This window comes from Vipera ursinii, assembly GCF_947247035.1.
Source record: "Vipera ursinii genome assembly, chromosome: 6".
In the NCBI taxonomy this organism is placed as follows: domain Eukaryota; kingdom Metazoa; phylum Chordata; class Lepidosauria; order Squamata; family Viperidae; genus Vipera; species Vipera ursinii.
The window spans coordinates 58,195,191-58,212,510 of record NC_139515.1 but is presented as its reverse complement, the minus strand read 5'-3'; the positions used below and the strand labels follow the sequence as shown (position 1 = coordinate 58,212,510).

The window sequence follows — 17,320 nt, the reverse complement described above, 5'->3', positions numbered from 1 at the left end:
AGCCATATAATATAATTTATTCAAAATATAATGCAAAAAGTGTGTAGTATCTCCAAAATTGAAATGAAAGAACACAGTGTTTGAAAAATCAGTCAACACTTCTATGGAAATTGATTCCAGAACAGAATCATAATCTGATTTAAATGACAACCTCATACAGAGAAGACATTTTCCTAGGTTGCTGTTAATTACAGTAATTATAGTTGTCATATTTCTGTTATGGAGCTGAAAAAAATTCAGAGTTCCTCTCTGAAGAGTTTGTCCTCTGGTTTAGAGGTTTTTTCCTGAAACAAAGAAGAATAAAGAGAAACACATCAAATCAAATACACACACACACACACACACACACACACACACACACAGAGTTAAGCTTAAGCCCTTCCACCTCCAATTTATTTTTTAATTTTAGCTCAGTGTCACTTGCACAAATCAGAAAAATGTAATCCTGAAAATTAAACCACCTTACCATAAAAATGAATTCCTGATCACTTCTTCTAGCTTAATGACAAAATAGATGTTACGTATTTCAAAAGCCCCAGATTCACTTTCTATCATCATCAGGTAGGACTGGGAAAGTCTTATCTCTAAAAACTTGTAGAACTTTATGCATTAACCTTCATTAACTGGACCAATGGCCTCCTTCAGGAACAAAGCATTTTCCTCATTTCATACATAAATGGGATATTGAAGCTTAATTCTAATACTTTAAAAGTAGCGTTTTTAAAAAAATTAATTCTCCTTATGAAATGAACATATAACTTTCATGGGAGCTTTCTCTTTAGGACTCAAAGACATATTACTGACACTAAAGTTATGTTTAGATCTTCTTAATCTTAAATGGACAAATGCTGGAACAAATGCTGGAAAATATGCATGTGGTACTTAACCATCACTCAATTATATATTCCTTGATAAAAGCAATTTCTCCCATTGTCCTCATGATATTCTCATTTCATTCCCAGCCTCTGGCAAGCCCATGTTAAGTTGTCTCTAAGTGTTCAGGTATTAAAGTAGTCCCCACCCCACCCCACCCTATTTCAACACCATCCAACAACAGATGGCAGGTAAGTAAAATCTTGTGTGTTTTGCCACCTATTCAAGGAGAAGGGTATTCAGGTGAACAGTAGTGGGTATGAGCTTCTTCAGCTGCTATTCTGTAACTTAAAGAGGTAGTGTATATATACTGGCATGTGCAATCTCAAAAAAAACTTACAAAGAATCAAACAGTAACAGACAAAGCAGCCTCGGGAAAACAAAGCCTTGAACTCAGATCCTCTCCATTTCTTTTCATTGGCGGGTATTTTTCTTGCTAGCTGATGTAATGTGAAGATGGAGGAGGACACAGCCAGAGGATTAAACTAGTTACTTTGCATACCAAAAGTGTTACACAAAAAATTAGGATAACATCATTGGCAATGGTGGCATTAGGGACTGTATATTGCATACCAATATTGTTTTCTAACAACAGAGTAATTGATGGAGAGCATTTGTATTTAATAGTGGAGAGAGGTCCTAAGGCAGGGCTTTTCAACCAGTGGTAGGGGTACCACCTTTGGTACTTTGGCACCCAGCAGGTGGTACGTGACCATCCTAGAAAAGTGGCAGCTGGGGAGGGGAATGAGCTGAACCAGTGGCAGCATTGCACAAGCCTGAGCAAGAGAGGGCTGGAGCTTCAGGGTTGTCAGGGCTCAGCGGAAGTGCCAGGATCAGTGCCACTTTCCAGCTGATTGGGGCTTCTTCGGGGCTGTCATGGCTCAGCGGAAGTGCCAGGATCAGCGTCAGGCTCCAGCTGGAGCTCAGCGCTGATCCTGGTGCTTCTGAGCCCAGAAGAATCACCAATCAGCTAGAATGTTGCAGCATCTCCAGGGTCTTGTGATTTATATTCAGATGCTTGACAACTGATTCATATTTATGACAGGCACAGTGTCCCAGGGTCATGTGAAGTGACCAAAACCTGCTGCAACCACCCAGCAGACAGAGAGAATAAAAACGAAATACCGCCCACCCCACCCCCGCTGCCAATCCTCAACAGAAATGCTCACAACAATGAAAACCTTGGAAAGGAGGAAGAGTGTCGCCAGGCGGGCAGGCAGGCGTCTTGCTCAGCTGTGGCTTGGGGGGCACTTTTTTCAGTGCCATTATAACTTCAAACAGTCACTAAGCGAACTGTTTTAAGTTGAGGACTACCTGTACTTCATCACTTTTTTCCTTTTTTTTTTTTGGTCGTCAAGTTTTTGACACCTTGCTAGGTGACTGGTGGTACTCGGATGTTGCCATATCCTAAAAGTGGTACAATGGGTGAAAAGGTTGAAAAGCCCTGTCCTAAGGTACTTAATTAGCAGATTGTTGCCTTTTTTGGCTAACACTCTTAGCTTAAGAATTTGTGCAATGACAGCATTTGTATGACACATGGCATCTGATATGCTGAAGTAGTAGTACCCATGAATCAACTACCAGGCTGCAAAAGCAGGTTTGAAAGGAGTAAGCTAATTATTGTTCAGTGATGAAGTATTTTATAAAACCGTTAAGCCTAATACCTTTTCCTTAAAGCAGGTGGCCTCCTAAATGTTCCTGTTTTTTATAATAGAGACATTGTAATAGAAATGCACAATAGATGTATTTTGCCTCTAACAAAACACAATTCCTTGGTGGGAGACAGTGGTAGGCAACCTGGTAATTTAGGGAACAGAGAGCATCAGGGCTTTTGACAACAAACGCATGTCATTTCTGATTCTTTACATTAGAAGAATAGGTCTTCCTTTTTAACAACATGGGTAAGATTTATAATTAATTGTTAAGATTGCTTCTGTCAAAGAAGTGAACCAATTTTATGCCTACTAATTCCCAAACATTGCCCATGGTCTGAAGTATCTGTACACACAAAGTTTACCACAGTTCTCTATTTTTCCATGAGTCTAAAGCTTCCTTTCTCCAATCCTTAGAAACACATAAATAAACACCAGAACCCAGAATTTCCAGAGAGGTAGGGAAAACAAATTGTGCAAAGGAGAAAAAACATAACACACTGAATATAATCATTCACACTAGTTCAATTTGTATTACATAGTCCCATTCTAGAGTTTCAGGTTTAAAGATTAATAACCAATAGAAAATTTCTATATGTTATGGAATTGCACAGCTTTTCAAGAGGAGAAAGCAGTTCTTTTCATGTGAGCATTTTTATGGATAAGCATGAGCTCCAAAGACACTTAGAGAACACTAGATTTGAGAAAGAGATTGGATCAAGGATAGGAAGAAATGTTTTGAAATTCTACAGTTTTTTCAGGCATAAAGTTGGAAATGATATTGACAGGGAGAGAAAAGCTTGCACCAAATTACCAGAATGATGTCAAGGGAACAGCAAGTGGTTGACTAGTCAAGGAATCATGTGTGCAAAAACTCATTCTGTACACTCACTCCTTCCTTTCTCTCCAAGAAGGCATTACAAAAATCTGTTATTTTCTCCACAGAGACTTCATCCAGAAGCTGCACATCCTGCTCCTCATCTGCAGTATAGTAGGCAGCCAGGGCAGGTAGTTGGGACTTCTTTAAGTGGAAATAAGACAGAACGCGATCATTACCTTTGACACTGATGTCCACCAGGATAAATAGAGCCTTCAAAGAAAGAACAAAAACATAATTTTAAAAAGTTCATGGAGCAAATAAATATGATAACACAGATTTATAATGATGAAGAATTAAAGGATGATAATGTTTTGCCAGAGTTGTCTTTCCATACCCAATTACTAAGGCTTCCAAATTTGTCCAAAGAAGTGTAAACCTGATGCAAGTTTATTCATTAATTTTATTTATAAGTAATCATAAAGAGTATTGTAGACTTAATTCCACTATTGAAAAAGCCAGATTTCACCATTGGAAAAATATTTATATCAGTAATGTTATTTTACCATTATTCCCTATTTTAATAAGCTTTACATTCCTCTATGCATCAAAATATATATATTTGCTTTGTTAATGCAAATTAATTCTCTCTCTCTCTCTCTCTCTCTCTCTCTCTCTCTCTCTCTCTCTCTCTATATATATATATATATATATATATATATATATATATATATATATATATATATATATATATATATATATATAGGCTCACATTTGATGAATTGGACCATTTTGTTCAACAAAAGATTTGTTAATTTTAAATTCTTTAAAGTTACAATTATTTTCATAGTCACATGCCCCAGATACTGTATAATAGAAAAGCTGAAGAAATAGAAACATAGAAAAGTATAGCCTGAATGTGCTATAAGATACGCAATATTTTTACAGCTGCAGTTGACTAACAATGTTAAACAAAAATGACCCAATTAACTTGTCTTTTCACTGACAAAATAATTTATCATTGTAGCATGGAGCCATTGGGTGGTAGAATGGAACAGCTGAATGATGAGCCTTCTTCATTCCATCAGCTTTCCTCTAGACTAGAAAATGTATGTGGACGGAGCATATGTTCCAACTCTGTGTTTACAAAACTTTCCTACCCATTGATAACTTTATGGAAAATGAACAAATTCTGCTTCACCATAAATAACAGGGGTGTGTGTGTGTGTGTATACACATATACATTTAGTACACACACACAAACAAACAAACACACAAACCTGTTATTTATGGTGAAGCAGAATTTGTTCATTTTCCATAAAGTTATCAAAGTTATAAGGTTATTATATACGTATTAGTATACGTATATGTATATGCGTATATGTGTGTGTGAAAATATGATGAAGCTTATAATTTAATTTAATAATATGAAATGAGAGTAAGAGAAAGAAATGTGCACTTAAAATTGGGTCCTTCCACCTCCATGCATTTGTTATATATGTTTTTAAAAGTGTTCTGTGTCAAACTGTTTTCCCCAAACAAAATGCTTAACCTGGATTGGTGGACAGTGGACACTACACAGCCTGGGGAAAGGAAATGGGGGGTTTACTATGCTATGCTTCGTGCCAAAACCTTAGAACTGGCTTTGCTTCTTCTGTACTTATATGGATCTGTCAGTAAAGTTATAAAATGAAAAATGTCCAAGGAGTTTCTTTTAATGTATATGCCAGTGGGAAAGTTGGCAGTCGTAAAAATTCACTTAACTAATGTTTCACTTAGCAACAGAAATTTTGGGCCCAACTGTGGATGTAAGTTGAGGGCTACCTGTATATGAAATTTGATATAAGCAGTATTACCACTTCTAAAAATCTTGTGTGGTATTGACTAGGTTTATTTCAGACTTACCTTGCCTTGAAAGGCTACTGCTGCTTCACGGTACTTGTTCATCCTCTCAGTGTGCAGTGGGGAAGTCTTGTCACTGAACAGAAGAAGATGGAGCTGAACTGCACTATCAAAAAGGCCTACTGCAGTCTGTCATGATTAACAAAACAGATGAAGGAATATGTTGATTAGAGAATTTAAGCATTAATCCTTGCATGTTCAAAATAACCCTGATCCATGAATGAATTTATAGTCAAGGGTTAGAAGAGAATACAACTGAGTTGAAGGTCTAGAGCAGGGGTCAGCAACCTGAAACAGTGAAAGAGCCACTCGGAACTGGTTCCCTCACAAAAGGAAAAACTGGGAGCCGCAGAAAATGTGTGCGCATGCGCATACATGCGCGCATGCGCAGAACAGGGTTTGACTGAAGAGTGGAGCCAAGGCGAGATATGCACCTACCCTGCATATTTGAATTGATTGGTTGAACTTTTTTAGTCCCACTTTTTTTTGGGGGGGGGACTGCACATGGCAGAGGACTGGGAGCCGCAGGAGATGGCTGAAAGAGCCGCATGCGGCTCCGGAGCCATGGGTTGCAGACCTGTGGTCTAGAGAAACAACAAACACAGATGATGTTTAGCATCAGAGGCAGGCATTGTAGAAGTCACAAACACCCGTTTTGGTATTTACAAACCTTCGCTTTTGTTTTATTTTTTACTGTCCTTTAAATAACATTTACTTTTTTAAAAGTGGGAAGTTGGTATGTTCTAGTTGGATCTGAAACTGCAAATAGAAAATAAAATTGGTGAGTGACTGCAGATAAGGGCTTATTTTGGAACTGCAATGATATAGCTACATCTATTATAACAGGACCAAAGATTTTCCCAGCATGTCTGCTAATCTTTGAAAGACAGACTGAACTGACTCAAAATTGGTTATTCTTCTGAAGTTTGCCTGACGTTTGATCTGTTTCATTTTGTTAAATCTCTTTTTTTTTAAATCATTTGCTAGTGGCATTGTTGATATAAACACTATTTCCAAATGATGTATTCAAAACTATTGAACCAAGATGTGAGAGAAGTTAGGTCAAAGACTAAATCACATTCTTCAACATAGGGCTTGCTGCATTCCACACTGGAGGTGGCAAATTTTCTTTAACATTCATTTTAATGTTAGTTTTTGTATTTGCCATAGTTGTTGCAGATGTTCATCTAAATACTTATTTGTAGATTTCCATCCCACACTTGACTTGACTTGACTTTGGTACCTTGGTACTTATCCAACTAATTGGTTCCAGGAGGCATGAAAACTACTAAAAACAATGAGTACCAAACAAATTTTTCCCATAAGAAATAATGTAGCAAATCACAAGGCAGCCAACACCAAGTTCTAGCTTCTGCGTTGAGTACCAAACAAATGATGATTACCGGGACAAAATTTTCATGTCAAAATGCATTGAGTACCAAATCTGATGAATTTCAAAGCAGCTGAGTACCAAGGTAGGTTAACTTAATTTACTTTATTTTACCTTACCTTACCTTACTTTACTATTCAACAGAAGGAAGTTACGCTGAGTTCAATGCTACATTTCTTTCAATTGCAGTCTTCTTCATTTCTTACTGATTTAAATTCCTTGCAATTTCATGTTCCAGGAATTTTTAATAAATGGATTGTTTGCTTTCATCATGAATTTAGCTAAATTTGCTATATGGCATAGTCGGAACAGAGTGAAAGCAAACCTTCTGAAAATACTGGCGCTGAAATGACCACGTGTGTGTTCTCTCTAATATTACAATCATAACTTATAAAAACACAGCAGAAACCTGGAAAACATCATCTGGAACTGGAAGCCACAAGGTTGAGGCAGCTTGGATGAGAACACTAAAAGAAGGCACATATCACCTGGGGGGCGGGGGGGGCGGGATGATAGAGTGGCACACACTAACTCTCTGTGAGCATCCTCCAGTCACCTGGCACTGCCAGTGGTCTTATTGCATAGTCTCTAGGTGGTGGGTGATTTGTCATATGACTTTTCCTTTCCCCTTTCTCCCCCTAACACTTCCTGGACTGCAGCTGCTGCTCCCACAAGCCAAACAGAGGACTGGAGAGTCTGCAGCTGACTTGCTGCTCCTTCATAGGCCTCATAGAACCACAGTGAGAGAAAGAGAAAGACCTCTGTGTCAGACCCTGCCAGCTTTTCCATTAAAAAAAAAGAAATATGTGAGAGGATTCCAGAATTAATAAGAAAAGTTCACTGAGTGCACTTCTTGAAGAACCTTCCAGCTCAGACCTCTGGGACTCTACGTTGTGGGAGGTCCAGAATATTCTGACCTTCAGTTTCAAAACTCCATTTCTCTTTCCATGAAAACAGCTAGACTACAAAACTCAAGAAAAGACCAAGTCAGACATAGGCAATGCTCTGACTATTAACCCCCAACAGGGACAAAAAAGAAATTTCAGCAAGAGATGTTTTCCTCACATGCAGAGTTGAAATGCAAATATCTATTATAAATCTTAAATGACACCTGGGCAACTTTTTCATAGAGCAAGGACTGCAATTTCCTTTTGAAAGGCATTGCTTACAGGTCATATTTCAAAAAGAAGACATTAAGGCAAGGAGCAAAAGAAAATAAATGTATGTTTACATTTAATTACAATTAAATATACTTAATACAGTTGTTTCTCTTTTAGAATTAAAAGTCATTAATTCTGGAGGTCTCTGGAAGCCACACGCAAGGCTTGGTAGGGTCAGCCTAATTCGGAGCTCAGTCTAACTCTGAGGTCTCCCCTTCTGCTCACAGGACATGCGCCAAGCATATGTCATTGTGAATTAGGATAACAAATAATCTGACAGTAAAACTCTCCTCCTAATATGTATAATAATAATAACAATAAAGTTGGAAGGGACCTTGGAGGTCATCTAGTCCATATCTTTCTTTATAAGAATAAATCATACCTATATAAATCATTATAAACTCAGCAATCAAATAAACTGAACTAGTTAGGTTTTAGAAAATTCCTTTGTTACCATGGGGTTGTACTCAGTCACCCAGCGGAGTTCATTAATCCGGACAAAGCGACTCAACTTGTCAACATCGACTTTGTTGCTGTCCTGGATTTCCAAATCTTGCCTTTTGTTATCCACCTGAATTAAAGCAAATAATCTTGCTATCACCTTTGCACTTCAGTCATCCTTGTTCTTTAAAACACTTGCAGAAAGCATTTCAAATGCAACAAGAAAGAATAGCCAATATAATCCTTCAAGATCCAGACATTACTTCCCCACTTCTGAACAGTATGTTTTCTACATGGATTTTTAGCCTTCTGCCTCTCTCCAAACAAGTTTCTCATTTCATTCATTTCCCATCCCATATACATATAAACTATGCTTTTGCTTAAGATTTTCATAGTACTGACTCTCCTAGAAAATCAAAGCTATAAAGTCTTTGCTTTTTGGTTTAGCTGGAGAAATAGCTAACAAATTTCTGAACTATTAGCAGTTGAATTAAACCATCCTGGATTCTAAATAATAAGGTGAAATATTAAGCAGTTGTGGGACTTTTGTAATGAGGTCTTTAAAAAAACTAAATTCTACTTTTTGCAAAAGATTCTAAATAATAAGGTGAAATATTAAGCAGTTGTGGGACTTTTGTAATGAGGTCTTTAAAAAACTAAATTCTACTTTTTGCAAAAGTTCATCTGCTAATTTCATTACTTCTAGATTTAATAAACACTGGCATAAGCATGTATGGATTTCCTGGAAACTTTGTGCAAGCAAGAATCTTCTCCAATAAATACAGGCATTTTTCCAGAAGATCAAGGAAAAATATTCAGACTCCAAAAACTCCATTTTGGGGAACAGATCTCCCACTGACATCTTCCTGGATCTTTCAGACAGTCCCCAAACAGACAGGCAAGTAACAAAATTTAACAGCAAATCCCAGAGGATTAAGTCAATGCTCAGTTAAATTTCCTAATTGATGTATGCATAGCTATATAGAGTATAAGTGAATGATTTGTATGAGGGAGAGAGGGGAGGAAGAGGGAGATCCTAGGCAATGCATATCACTATGATTATTATATCCACCAAGCAAATGTGTTCTTTTCCCCAGAAATACCTGCCTCACTCTTTTCTTATAGAAAGTCTTTTGACTTTATTGTTACTAAAGTAAAGGTAAAGGTTCCCCCACACATGCGTGCTAGTTATTTCCAACTCTAGGGGCCAGTGCTCGTCTCCGTTTCAAAGCCGAAGAGCCAGCGCTTGTCCGAGGATGTCTCCGTGGTCATGTGGCCGGCATGACTAGAAGCCAAAGGCGCACAGAACGCTGTTACCTTCCCACTGTAGTGGTCCCTATTTTTCTACTTGCATTTTTACGTGCTTTCGAACTGCTAGGTTGGCAGAAGCTGGGACAAGTAACAGGCGCTCACTCTGTTACACGGCACTCGGGATTCGACCCGCCAAACTGCCAACCATCTGGTCGACAAGCTCAGCATCCTAACCCACTGCGTCCCTGTTGTTACTATATGCCTTCAAATATCAAAGCAACTGTTAACATCAAATCAAGGTTCATAGTAGAGAAACAAAATAGGGTGAAGGCCCTAAAATATGCAAATGGAAATATACCATTATAAATCATATTAGATAATAAATACACATCACTGTCAAGTAGATCTATGCAAAAGGTTTCATGGTGAAAACTCTGGAATGCATTGCTCCAACTCAACCAGACGCATTCTGATTTTCAGTTCAACCGCCTCAACATTTCTTTCTGTATTGTCATAATGGTCTATTTTGAGGCTGAAATGTTGGTATTAAAGTCAAAATAATGTTGGAATACTTCTGCTAAGACAGAAACAGCCAGTTGGAACAGCACTTTTTAGAACTGGGTCATTTCAACCACAAAAACCTCTTATAGACAGTGCCAGTTGGTGCCTTTTCATATTACAGAAAAGCAACTGGCTTGTTTAATGCTTTTGCATGTTTAGACATACAAAGATATGTAAATGCAGAGGCAATCCATGCCAAACCTATCAAAAAAGATGTTTTATAATAGAATACTAGTGCAATATGCTAGAATACTAGTGCAATAAATAACTAATACTAGCACTGTAACTCAGCCAATCATTCAACAGACTTGCTATTTCTCTCGCTTTCACTTTTCAAATTCTGAATGAGAACATTTAGGAAAAAAGATATCATATGCTACTTTGGGTTTCATGGGCCCAAGTTTGATAAAGCAGATCATTTATTTCTTCATAAAGTACATAACGCCCATATAGTTTGGAGAATTCTCCTGGGATGTAACTAAGCACAAATTCTCCAAGGGAAAGTGGGGATGCGTAGATTTTGGGGCACAAGGCAATGAACAAGCATATTTTAGAGAATAAGCACAGCAGAAATGTTATTATTACTTCTGCTGACTGCTGGCTGCCAGCAGTTCGGCAGTTCAAATCTCACCAGGCTCAAGGTTGATCTCAGCCTTCTATCTTTCCGAGGTCAGTAAAATGAGGATCCAGATTGTTGGAGGCAATATACTGACTTTGTAAGCTGCTTAGAGCGGGCTGTAAAGCACTGTGAAGCGGTATATAAGTCTAAGTGCTATTACTATTGCTTTTATTTAATTTTGAAAAAAAATATAAGTTACCCAAATTTATAAAAATATGTACTGATTAATATCATTTGATCCTGCTTTTTTAAATGCTAGAGTGATTCCAAAATATTCTACTGACTTTGAAGAGAGAAGTTCTTGTTTTAAAAAGAAGCATCCCCACTGGATATCTTTTCTATGCAATATGTTGATAATTTATTTCTACTACTCTTGGAAACATCTCTTCATACCTCTCTCTCTGCCTGCATCCAGATGATGTTTTAATGAGGTAATTGCTTTGCCATATTTATGGTATCTTAAACCAGACTAAACAATATTGTTATCCTTTAGCTGTAACACTCCCATCTGGGATAGTTACAGAGTATTTTGATTGTTTGCACTTAAAGTTTTCCCCCTGGAAGTACTCTTGGGTTGCATTCATGCTTCAGCCAGTCAATGATCAGTGAAACACATAGTCATGGAAACTTATTTCACAGTTGCCATTTGGGTAAACCAAGAGTTCATACCAACTATGTTCAGTCCTGCCTTTGTCCCATAAGTCCTTGTGCCAGGAGAACACTGGTAATTTTTTGTTCCGTAAATAGTGCCTCCTCACTGATAATATTGTTGTTTTTAATATTTGTTCTACTTCGTTGTACAGTTTCCTTTTTTTGTATTTGAGCCACCTAGTTCTAGATAGCATGGTACTCAACAGGTTTAGTTTTTTAGATGACTTGATACAGTGTCTAATTCTACTTTGGGGATTTGACTGGTTTTGGGGCACTTGGTCTCTAAAAGGTTTGCCATCACTGGGATATAACACGTTTTGTAATGAAACATCTTGTGGTTTGGGCAACTTTTCACAACTTCCTCACTTTACCTTTGATGACTACCTGAGCAGGATGCTCAACAGTCTACTGAGTTTTTGAATTCATACAGCACAGCTGAATCTAATGGAAGAAATATAAAACAAAAACTGTCCTAATATTGTTTGGAGTTAAAACTAATTTGTTCTTACTCCAAAATTGGTTGGGTTAGCAAGTTGCTAGACATTATCCTTTTATGAACCAAACTTTAGAATATCATATAGATTCCTACGTACCATAAGCATGGCTAAAGAAAAGTCCCAGTTTATACCTATTAGCAGCTATAGCATTTAGATATGATTCAAGGAAGAAGCAGAACTGCAAAACAAAACCTACCATACGAAAGAGGGAGATGGTATTTTTCGTGATATTATAGTGAGAAAGAACTTGAGAACTGGTGCAGATCCCAAATGGTACATCTGGTATATTTTTTACCATAGTAAGGAACTTTAAAGTTTCGGGTTTTTCTGAATCCTGAAAAAATAGTGAACAAGTTGAGAAAGATTTTGTGACACTATGATGTATATAGAGATTGGTTTTTATCCCCAGAGCTATCCCATTCATAATTCTAAGAAAAGGAAAAGGTATAAAAATTCTCTTAGAGCTTTTCCTGCAATGCAATTCTGTCACCACAGAGCAGGTCCCACTTCAGAAATTTAATTTAAAGTATTGTTTAAATAATGGTTTATCTGCCACTGTCATTCAATACAGCAGCTCCCAGAGCAAGAAGCAAATTAAACAGAAGTACATTTGAGGCTTTACCAAGTTTTATTTTATGTTAGGGTACAATGATAGATGATGATGATGATGATGATGATGATGATGATGATGATGATATAGATAGAAAGATAGATTAAAAGTAAACAATGAATGAGAATGTCCCTACATCCCACATCACATCAAAAGATACCCTGATTATTGCCAACTAGACAATCTGTGTTCCCTTGGGTCATTGTTCCAGAGATAGTTTCTTACCAGATTCCTCCATACCTTCAACAGTGGCAGAGCTTCTAATGTACTGCCTTCACTGAAAAAATTATTCAGGGAAATTTTCAGACATGTAGCTGTCTTGAAAACAGCCTATGTTGAGCTATATAACACAGTCAAACATCTACAATTGATCACAGGAAATGTTTTGTGATCATTTTTATGTCATAAAATGTTTTATAAAATTTGCAAAATTTCAACTTTTCAGGAGCCATGGGTCCAGAATTTTGGATACATTCTGTAGTTAGCCATTTAATATACCTTGGTTCAAAAAATGCTGCCTTATGATGCACCGTTTCACCCAGTTAAAGGTTACAGAGTTTAAACAGTGTGTGTATGTACACATATACACACAGAGAGAGCTTCCAGGGAATGGTGGAAAGAGACAAAGAGACATCAACCTGCAACAGCCTTTCCCAATATTGGGTTCTTCAGAGGGCCAGTTAGGAGACAAGACTGGTTATAAGCCAGCTCTTGACTGTATTTATTAAGAAAGGCTGGCCTATGTTACAAAGAGGACTGTGTGGTGTTGGTGAATTAGAACTCCCAGCATCTTCTTTACTAGTGGTCATCATGGTAGGATTTTGGTAATTGTGGTTCAATAATATCTAAAGGGATACAGTTTCCCTACAGCATTTCTGAGTAGGATGGCTATTCTTTAGTGGGAGGAAAAGATAGAAAAAACAAAAAGAGGACAGGAATAGGAAGATGGTGCAGAGGAAAGGCCAAATGGAGAGAACCAGAATTTAATTTAAAAAATGCAACATACAATGAAAGCAAAACATATTCTAAATGAAAGTTGTAGTTCAGTAAGAATTTCTTCCAATTTGGCTATGACTTTTACACTTAGCAGCAATTTAAGGGGAGAATGCTGACATCTGGTGGCTATTTATTTTCACAGACTCCGTTGCAGATTCATTTACGATCACTTAAAATGCACAAAACCTCAGAAAGGTCTTTTACATTTGTAATTTGTTGTAATTTCTCTTATAAGAATGAAACTGCATACTTTAAACAGTTAAAACTGACATATTGGTTTATTACAAATTGTTTATTATTGTTGTGGTATTTTTATTTTTAGAGAGAAGCATTCTTGGAATATTTTAGAACTGCTGTCAACTTTATTTAGCTACATTCAGATATAATGTGCTTGGTACAGGAAAGGGGATTCTGGTTCCTCCCTCAAAGAGCAAAATGTTTTGGATTATCTTTATGAAAAGAACAGCAGGTTTCTGCCATTTTAAAACCATAGTAGAAAAATGTCTAATGTGCACACATTCTTGTGGGTAGAATTTACATGGGCCTTCCTTAACTTCACACCTGTTTGATAAACTGGACCATAATTTTCATAATTCCCAAACAATGTGGATTGAGATTGTGAGTTGTAAGTCAATAATGTCTAACGGGATTTATTGATGCCCTTTGAGGAGACTGCGGGGGAGACCCTCTTCTAGCTCTGGCATCTGCAGGAAGGTATCATGTGCTCAGCTGGCTCTGATTATGAGAAACAACCTTCAGAAAACATGTTGAGAAAATAGACAAGCATATTATGTGCCCTTGAGGTTAGTTTGGCACTGATTCAATAATACAGCCTTCCCCTAACCTGATGTCCTCCATATGTTTTTGACCTAGTACATCTTGGAGGGTAGTAAGTTGGAAAATATGGCTGTAATACAGTAATTTTTAACATGGATTTGTCTTGAATCCCTGCAACAGGCAGATGACTCTTTCCTGGATCAATTAATATCACATCATTCTCTAACATGCTAATTATACCTTTTCAGCTTCCCACAGTGAGCTCCTCAATTAGCAAAAACTTGTTAGCTTAAAAAACTTCTGTGGCATTTTTAAGTCCTTACAAACAGAATAATAATAATAATAATAATAATAATAATAATAATAATAATAATAATAAGAAGAAGAAGAAGAAGAAGAAGAAGAAGAAGAAGAAGAAGAAGAAGAAGAAGAAGAAGAAGAAGAAGAAGAAGAAGAAGAAGAAGAAGAAGAAGAAGTTGTTGGAAGGGACTTTGGAGGTCATCTAGTCCAACCCCCTGTTCTGGCAGGAAACCCTATACCATTTCAGACAAATGGCTGGCCAGTCTCTTCTTAAAAACTTCCAGTGTTGGAGCATTCACCACTTCTGGAGGCAGGTTGTTCCACTGGTTAATTGTTCTAACTGTCAGGAAGTTTCTCCTTAGTTCTAGGTTGCTTCTCTCCTTGACTAGTTTCCATCCGTTGCTTCTTGTCCTGCTTTCAGGTGCTTTGGAGAATAGCTTGACTCCCTCTTCTTTGTGGTAGCCCCTGAGATATTGGAACACTGCTATCATGTCACCCCTAGTCCTTCTCTTCATTAAACTACACATACCCAATTCCAGCAACCGTTCCCTATATGTTTTAGCCTCCAGTCCCCCAATACAGAAATAATAATATAGAATGTTAATAAGCTGTTTTCAAAACAGTGTTAAAGTAGGAAGGACCAGTGCTTTTTTGTAAAAAAAAAAAGGTGCCGGAACTCACACACATCATACAACCTGCCTTGCCTACCCTACAAGGTTCCATCCAAAAAAGGTGCCGGAACTCCGTTCTGGGCTTTCTATGACAAAAAAAGCCCTGGGAAGGACTGTTTAAAAGTCTAAATTAAAAAGATAAATCTTGATTCTTTTTTAAAGCAATGAGTAAAAAATCCTTTCTGTGAGATTGAAAACTGAAACTGGCCAGCCAGGATATCTTCAAAAATCTCCTTTGGCAGACTTCAAAATATGGCCAGAAGAAAGATGGTCCCTCAGATCAGTGTTTCTCAACACAGCAACTTTAAGATGCATAGGTGAATTGAAGTCCAATATTTAAAGTTTCTGAGGTTGAGAAACACTGCCTCAGATCCCCAGTTACTAAGCTGGTTAGTATTTAAGCTTCCAGATACTTACTATAAAGTAAATCATATTTGTTAATACTATATTCTTCAATATATTATATATTATTATAAGAGACTTATAATATATGAAAATAAACTATCTTTGGGAGGATGATATAGCATGCTAAATATGGTTACCTTAAATATAGTTTATGAAATCACATTTTTCATAGTTGACACAATTGTACTAAGCTACAATTCATAGCTAATAGCCATAATGCAAACCATTGTGCCCTTTCTGTAAAACCAATCACTCAGTATCTTGTTACATTTCAACAGACCTGAAAGAATCCAACAACTGCCACCTCAGCTCCATCAATGAAGGCTGCAGTACTTGGGATATCTTCCAGAAGCACAGGATTCCTTTCCTCTCTGATAGTACCTGGAGGAAATAGAAGGAAAGTACTGTTTAGCCAGCATCTTTTTATGGTCCAATTTCTGCCCACTATCATAACAACCTGCTTCGAATATTCCTATCAGCAAACCTTCAGCTGGACAAATTGTTTTTCACATATTTGAACACTGCCTGGGAATAACATAACCAATAGAAAAATGTCCTTTTCTGGTTTTGGTGCCAGCCTGCCATGATGCAAGAACTGTTGCAGCATGGAGCATTTTTGGACGAAGTACCGGATGTTTAAAATTCCACTTCTCAAGTAAGGCCTAAAGCCACCTGATTCTTCGGATGGGGTGCTTGTTCCATCTGGTTTTTAAGGGACAGATGGAGCTGAGGGATGATTAACTGCATTTAGGCTTCAAGTCTTATCCATGACAAAGATATTTCCTCTTAGTGTTTCTTTTACGCTGTTGGATTTTATTCTTCTTTGTGAACTCTTTTTCCAATACAAGACCAAAGCATGAATTGCTTTACTATGATCAATGCTATTATTTCCCACCATGAAAACTGAGACTGCTGTCTGAGTGATTTTGTAATAAACAGGAATTTGGAATGAAATAAATAGCAATTGGGTTTGTGGTGATCCCACGTGATTCTACCAATGAAGGGGACCCGTCTGTGCTACAATCTCTTTTCAAGGTTTCCTAGGAAAATCATGCTTCTGATTTTCCCTGAGGTTTTCTTAACTTACTTGGCTATTGAGAATTGTGTTTTAGCTAGGAGTTGAGTGTGCTGCCTACTACAATAGCATTCCCACAGTATCCCTCAGATGGGTTACTTTTCCTTAATCCAAGCTACTATAGCCATGCTTACTGCAGGTGATGAAGGCAGGAATCTAGTACCTTTGAACAGCATCAGCTTCAGAAAGCTGTTTTAGATGTTGTTCTTGTCCACTGGTATGTTTCTTGGTCTATTCACTTTCCCTTTTTCTAAACTTGAGACAGGTTTTCTTACCTTCAGATGAAGAATTTCTCTCTCCAGATCCTAACAGGAACACACCACTGAGGAAAAGAATTGTATGCAAGAGGGAGTTTTCCATTGCTCTGACTTCTCTTCTCCTTGCCAGCTCTTCTGTTTCAGGCAGGAAAAAACTGTCATTTAATCAGATCCCAAAAGCTGTGGGAGTGAAACAGTTGGGAATGGCCACCTGTACCTTTTCTTTCTTCTGATAAGAAATTAGTGGGCACATGAACTCCCAAACGTTTCCTCTCATGTAATAAATCTTATTATTACATTATAAAGACAAGCTCCACTTTCATAGCTTAGCAAATAAAAAGCAAAACCACTAGCATTCAGGTAAGTTAACATAAACAGAACTCTTATTTCTGTACAACCAGGAATCCTTGGCTAG

General features: G+C 37.4%; 1 protein-coding gene across 1 annotated transcript; it reads right to left on the bottom strand.

The window, feature by feature from the left end:
* Nucleotides 1-236: 236 nt before the first annotated feature.
* ERP27 (endoplasmic reticulum protein 27) lies at nucleotides 237-17,008 on the bottom strand (the record flags this gene model as incomplete). The annotated part of the gene is made up of 7 exons (XM_083366558.1): nucleotides 237-284; nucleotides 3,418-3,615; nucleotides 5,248-5,373; nucleotides 8,249-8,365; nucleotides 12,011-12,148; nucleotides 15,854-15,954; nucleotides 16,924-17,008. The coding sequence occupies 7 exons, from the start codon at nucleotides 17,006-17,008 to the stop codon at nucleotides 237-239; spliced, it is 813 nt and encodes a 270-aa protein (XP_083222684.1).
* Nucleotides 17,009-17,320: the final 312 nt, after the last annotated feature.